Source organism: Opisthorchis viverrini (genome assembly GCF_000715545.1).
Source record: "Opisthorchis viverrini unplaced genomic scaffold opera_v5_45, whole genome shotgun sequence".
NCBI lineage: Eukaryota > Metazoa > Platyhelminthes > Trematoda > Opisthorchiida > Opisthorchiidae > Opisthorchis > Opisthorchis viverrini.
In genome coordinates, this window is record NW_008751701.1 from 15,305 (window position 1) to 21,890 (window position 6,586).

Below are 6,586 nucleotides of genomic sequence, written 5' to 3' on the forward strand. Positions count from 1 at the left end.
GAATGGAAAACGCGTGATCCCCACTGCGCCTGGTTGAAGACGCTGCAAGTTATGGCCGTCAATCGATGTCAGTGGCATTCTTTTTGTCAGTTTCCATCCAGATTGTCTGAATGAGTGTTTGAAGGTATAGGCACCTCGGATTGATTGTAGTAAGCTAGCACTAAGTTCCCTCCCCATTTGCCTTCATTCTTTTCTTCACTGTAAGGCTTTCAATTAAATCATGGTTGTACGGCAGCGGATCATCCGTGTTAAATACGGATATCATGCTGTCGATGAAGATGATGGTGACCCTGGTTAGGACATGTACTCCGGATGCCAGAATGCCGTCTGCCTCACACAGCTTGTCTCGCCCAGCCCTGTGTTGAGTGGAAGCATCCAAGAGGTAGACAGTGTATGACCTGTCAAAGAAGTATAAAGACACATTAAACTTGGTCGGGTGGGCAACTGCCGCCTCCCTGGATGGGGACCCCGGGACTCAAATCACCAGTGGTTAATGACACTAGCGGAAACCGCCCAATCGCGCAGTCAGTGGCGCTCGTGCATCAAAGCTATTGCCTTCAGTGCGTAGCTACCCGAGCGAACTGAATACGCCTCTGCCTCCAAGGTTTGGTCGTATATTCCACTTTCCCGTTTCCGGTGATCGAAGCTGTAGCAGCTGGAACCAATATACCTATGGCACACGGTTTATAGCTGATACATTGATCGATTTACTGAGTAAAAGAACATCCAGTAAATTTTAAGAAGACACTTGAGATTGTTCGCGCTTCAAAGACTGAGTGAATTTAATTTTCACATTCGTCTGTAATATCGTGTGATCGCTTAGCTCTTATCGGTCAGTAAATAACTCCGCATTGAAGGGCGTCCTTTGATCAGCAGAGTACTCGTTTACCATAGAGAGCTAAACTATGGTAGTTCCCCGAAGATGGTGAATTAGTAACTTTTTTCTTAACTTGTGAATACCATAAGGAACGCGAACTTTCATATTTGCCCGCGCTCAGGCGTGTTTGGAATCAAGTTGTTTGTCCCAGAATGCGCGGCGATCTTGAATTGTGGCTCTGCATTGGTGGTTGATAGCATAGCCACGCAATTCAGTTGCGCCTACGGTTGACTTGCAGTTGGTTGTTGCCTGATTACGCGATGCGAACGTTTGTGTTGAAAATCTGTCTAGCCAGAAACCGTTGATGATCAGCATACAACTGAATGAACCACCCTCCTTCGTCGTGCACATCAATTGTATGGGAGTATCAGGTCTAGACAAGCGTTTCCTCTTCGCCAATTCGACTTGACTTTTGGACGTCCTATGTAGAGAGGATCTCATGGATTTAGCAAAGTGTTATTTTGTTTGTCGGTACTGGTCAGGAGGGTGCATAAGGTACACCGGCAAGTGGCCAGTTAAATTGTTAATGTGTTCGACTCAACGTTTCAGACGTTCCTTTTTGGAGATAGACAAGTAATGTTTATCGGTGATTGTTTCGCCTCCTTGGGTCTGTTGAGCTCATACCAACTGGAACGGTTCGAATCACATTCCTACATTTTCTCGACTCCTTCATTCCTCCAGCTTTTTGAACTCACCAAGTTTTTCGATGGTGTTTTTCACCTAGAGTCTGACAGTTGGTCCTGTGGGATAGTACTCTGGACTGGGAGAAATGAGTGTCTGAGCTTCGGGCAATTTCTCAGTTTTGTTCAAAATCCAGTACTCGGGTCTAGTTGGTTGTTGTTTTCCATAAACACAGCACCCACCATCTCGCGAATTTCCAGACAGCACTTTCCAGTAAGTGTCAAAATCTATCCGGAAGGGAGTTCAGTAGGTGACTTACACAACGATCCGAGTGTCTTTTGGTGACCAGGTGAGGTGCGTTCAGTTCTTGCGCCCCCTGGAAAGCACAACAAGAAGCAACAACGAACAAGTGCGTGGTCTGAATCAGCATAGGTGTTTTATCGACAATCAGCAATCCACCTATGCCACCTATAGCTGTTGGCGGTGTGATCTATCTCAGCTGGAGGTTGGCCCGCATGCGGAGGGGGTCATCGTGTGGCCACGCGTCTTTTAATATTTTGGAAGTAAGTGCTGCACAGAAACACTGATTGAGCCTCAACAGCGCCAAGTCTACTTGCGCATTCATATCTCCTGCAACCACAGCAATATATGAGCTCTTGGCCCACCCCCAGAAGGCACTCAAGTTGTCCTATAGACCAGGTGTACGGAGCTACAGTTTGTTTGGGCATAAGCAGATGCGATGAACAATTAGCGATTATCGGTACGTTTACTTAACGCTCTCACAGGCGTTCCTAAACGAATCACAGAGGCAGCTATCAACGGTGAGCGTTGAAAAAGAAACCCTTCATCTCGATGGTTCAGAATAGTGTCGACCCCAACAAAAGCAGCCACAGCCGTTTCTGGATCACTAGACGTGTACAACCCAGCCCAGCCCTGTACTGAACAGAAGCGACCGAGAGGTGGACATTGTGTGACCTGGAGGTGAAGTATGTAAACAATAATCAGTCGGGTCGACACGACATGCCTCCTTGGATGGGGGCCCCTGGACTTAACTCACCAACGGTAGCGACACTGGCAGAAATGGCCCCATCGCGCAGTCGGTGGTGCTCGTGCATCAAATCTACCGCCTTCAATGCTTCGCTACCCTGGAGGTGAAGTATGTAAACAATAATCAGTCGGGTCGACAACTGCTGCCTCCTTGGATGGGGGCCCCTGGACTTAACTCACCAACGGTAGCGACACTGGCAGAAATGGCCCCATCGCGCAGTCGGTGGTGCTCGTGCATCAAATCTATCGCCTTCAATGCTTGGCTACCCAGTTATCGAACTTACCGAATATGCCATCGCCTCCAAGACTCGGCTGTATGTCCCACACTCTCCCACTTTTTGCTGATCGAGAGTGTAGCAGCTAGAACCATTGTGCCTGTGACATCCGGTTTGCAGCTCGCAAGTTGATTGGTTTGACTGACAACTGGAAGCGAGAGGAAAGGTATAAGGGGATCAGTTCAGCAACCATACTTGGGTCCTGGATCCCCAGAGAGTGTCCAGCGCACGTTCTAGAGCAGTCTATTGTCTGGCTTGTTTCAAGCTGCCAGGTTGAATAAGGGGTGATTCCGAAACGTGTGCGACTGTGCCGACCGAGTCAGCTGTAGACGTTGCAGCTAACGGTAATGGGTGGCGAGTAGATCTGCCAGTTCTTAAGAATGGGCCTGCGGAAATGCCGCTGGCAACAGGGTTAGGAGGTGGAGACCAGATGTGTTAAGGAACGGGGGACGTCAGCGGTAGTCTGTTTTCACTTCCCTACCGTGACGCATGCCGCAGGTGAGGTGAACTGGCTAATGACACCAAGCGACGGCTGGTGTGGCGCGAGATTATTTGTAAGCGTACATTTCATGGTTGTACGTGGGCGGGGATATTGCTAGGGTGCCCACACCTAAACAGCAGAACGTTTAGGGTCTTCAACCAAAGCCCTTGACTGAAAGGCTTAACCGCGCGTCGGCGCTGATTGACGTTAAACTGCCAGAGCTACCTATATTTTCAAGGAGAAAGTCACCAGTTCCAAATTTGGAAGATTAGGAGCTCTAGATAGCTCCTTGGTTAATGCGAAACTACTGGCCGGAGTGTCCGTGGTTCGAACCCAACCCCGGTATTTCGACTGCTTCCATCTAGGCCTGGGCAACCAGGCTGTATCTCAGCTCTCGTGCTCTCTTCGCGTGGCATGACAAATTTGCACTGCTGTACGATTTTCCTTGTATGAGGGGTTCTGCGAGTGTCACACGTACATTTGCCAGTATAGCTGAGTGGCTTATGGAGGTGCGCGAATCGTCACACCAAATTAGGGACTTTCGTAATGAAGGAAGGCCAAATACTTCGCTAGATCCTTACGATGCGGTTCAAAATAACACTACGCAACCGAAACTTCGTTACGTCAGTGTAAGATGTGTGCCGTCTGATTCCTGCCAGATATAATTTACGAGAAAATACGTCGAGAATTTTGTATTTCGGTTTTCAGAGTGCCACATTATCCTTCACTTGTTCTCGCTGGTTGAAACTGCCAACTTGAATCACGTGGTTGCAAACCGCGGTTCGGTTGTTTCATACACTGCGAGATCTATCTGTACCTGAACCATATTTTCTCGGGTTCTGATTTTGACGAGATTGAAATAGCTGTCTGGAGAGTCTGTTGATTGTGATTAGTGAACTCCCGTAAAGTAAAAGAAGCACTGTAGATGGTTCGGCAGTTGTGCACCAACCACATATTTGAATTTATTCGTAACACCAGGTAGTTGCACTCGTCGACGAAGGTAGGATACGCTTGTTTGAGATACAGTACCGTTTTTCACCACTATTTGTCCGGTTAAAAGCTTCAGGCTCTATCCCGTTCTCTACATTTCAGTCGTCTCTTATCAGGCTATGATCGATTAACTCCATCTGCTACTTAAGTACAGTGCATCAACATGTTTCGGATTGTCACTTCACCCTTGATACTGCGTCCTTTGGCGCTGAAGGTGAGTTGTTAGCACCTGTATTGTCACACGAGTTCTCCACATTGCTTCACTTGCACCCTTCCTATCCATTCTCCGATGTTGGTTGAACTGACTACGGACCCTGCACGCAGGTTACTAGTCACCAAACCGGGACAAGTTGTATGCTGTAACTCTGTAATAACGGTATTTTCCTCAGCTTAGTTCTCGGTCTGAGCCTGCCTAACAAACCCATACACTGACCGTGCTGAACACTGATGTTATGCTGTCCGCCATGATGTATGTATGTAGCTAGTGTCATGTAAGTGGTACCTGACGAACTTAGATGGGAATATAAGACCTCATGCATGCAGATAACACCCTTTCTGAGCACGGAAGAACCCATACAACCATTTTGTTCTCACCCAAGAACTTGGAACATTTTAAGTTAACGCTGTTAACGCTTCATTTATCTGACTTGGCACCCTACTTTTCCTTTGTCTTCGTTTAGTCGGTCAACACTTCTTGCGCTATATGGACATCGCAAATAAAGCCACACAAAATCACGTCTTGTGTCCCAACTATACTAACATCCACAATCAGGTTATCCAGCGGACCGACCAAATCATCATCTGCCGCAGAGGGCGAGATCGATTCAGCTGACGTTGAAAGCAGTCCCACCGTGGATAAACAGTCCCAGCCGAGTTTACGAAAGAACTACCAGGGGAAGTTGTACGCACCGGTAGACTTGTCTACAAGTTTGGATTACATGAATTCCGAAGGTACATGGCGGCGTCGTTTTTATCTGTGCATCATTCTCCTTTTTTTAGTTTATCTAAATACTTACTGGGGAAAACCGGTTTGGTTCTACTATCGTCGTAACCACAAAGGCCATTTTCCACCGCCCAGGACTCGTCGGAACTGCGTTGTAAGTTGATGGGTGTACATCTATCTGCAGCGTGTGTGAGTGCATCCTTAGTTTCTCTCGTTTTGTCTGTTTTGGCTTTTGAACTGGAATTTCTTGGGTGTTGCCTTGGGGTTTGTTGAATCTTTATCGGCGTCGGTAATGTGCTGAAATATTAGTAGCTCGGGTGAGATTACTGGTTGTTGATCAAGTGGCTGTTGATCTGTTCGCCGAACTTGGCAATTGGCATACAAACCTTTCATCACCATACGAGGAGACATCATCTGTGCGCAGTTCGGTGGGTACTTCTTCCTTGCCTGCGTGCGTTTATATAGCATTCGAAGGCAATCTGTTATCTTCTGACGTGATTGGCTACTTGAAGCGCAACAAATTTGGTGAATCTATTGGTCCGTTTGTGATCTTTGTTGCGTTGTGGTCTGCGTTCCTTTGTGCTGATTGGTTATCCCAACGCCTTCTATTTGGTAGCTTGCCATATAAACGCACTCAGGCAAGGAAGAAAAACCCACCCAACTGCGCACTGATGATGTCTCCTCGTATGGTGACGAAAAGTTTGCAAGTCAATTTATCCGAGTCGCCTACACTTAAGCAGACTTACCTCTTTCTGTACGTGGTTAGTCTAGTTCGTCTACATTGGGCAGTAGCCGCTCAACTCCTCTGGTTTCATCTCCACTAGAACTCGTTAACGGTGCCAGTAATGTTGGATTCCAACCTTCGGGTATGCCAGTGTGGTGTCGCTTTTATGCTGACACATCCAGGAAGTGAGCCGTATGTGTGGTTTGTCCAACGCCTCGGCCTAATGATACCACAAGCCTATTGCCAAGCTCGGCGAACAGATCAACAGCCACCTGACCAACAACCGACAAACGCATCCGAGCTACCAGTATTTCAACACATTACCAACTATAAAACCCACAGACAGGGTCCTGACTCAGATCTAAATGAGAGCGAACGAGACGCGACTTGAATTGAATATGGCTTCCGTGAGAAGCTGGAATCTTAGGCCTCGTTTTGTTTAGAGAGGATCAGAGCGGGACCAATTCTTGCACACAACCTGCCCCCCACCCCGCCATGCGGTGAATTCGGTGCAGGAATAAATAAAAATAATGGTTCAGCTGTAACACTCCTTCGGCCCCTAGTTACCATGTCACCCGGAGAAAGTGCGAGAGGCTGCCAGGTTACCCTAACTTAGAACGGAGCCGTC

The 6,586-nt window shown here is 47.6% G+C and overlaps 2 protein-coding genes across 2 annotated transcripts in view; one reads left to right on the plus strand and one right to left on the minus strand.

Annotated features, from left to right (window-relative positions):
• T265_13192 (hypothetical protein) overlaps nucleotides 1-6,586 on the minus strand; it is a gene marked incomplete at both ends in the record, with an annotated part of 68,407 nt that overhangs the window by 2,969 nt on the left and 58,852 nt on the right. Inside the window, one exon of the mRNA XM_009167709.1 lies at nucleotides 2,556-2,643. Coding sequence (XP_009165973.1) covers nucleotides 2,556-2,643 — 88 coding nt within the window. The remainder of the gene's footprint in view (nucleotides 1-2,555; nucleotides 2,644-6,586) is intronic.
• T265_03224 (hypothetical protein) overlaps nucleotides 4,393-6,586 on the plus strand; it is a gene marked incomplete at both ends in the record, with an annotated part of 33,129 nt that continues 30,935 nt past the window's right edge. The window contains 2 exons of the mRNA XM_009167657.1: nucleotides 4,393-4,505; nucleotides 4,972-5,388. Of these exons, the coding sequence (XP_009165921.1) occupies nucleotides 4,455-4,505; nucleotides 4,972-5,388 (468 nt within the window). The remainder of the gene's footprint in view (nucleotides 4,506-4,971; nucleotides 5,389-6,586) is intronic.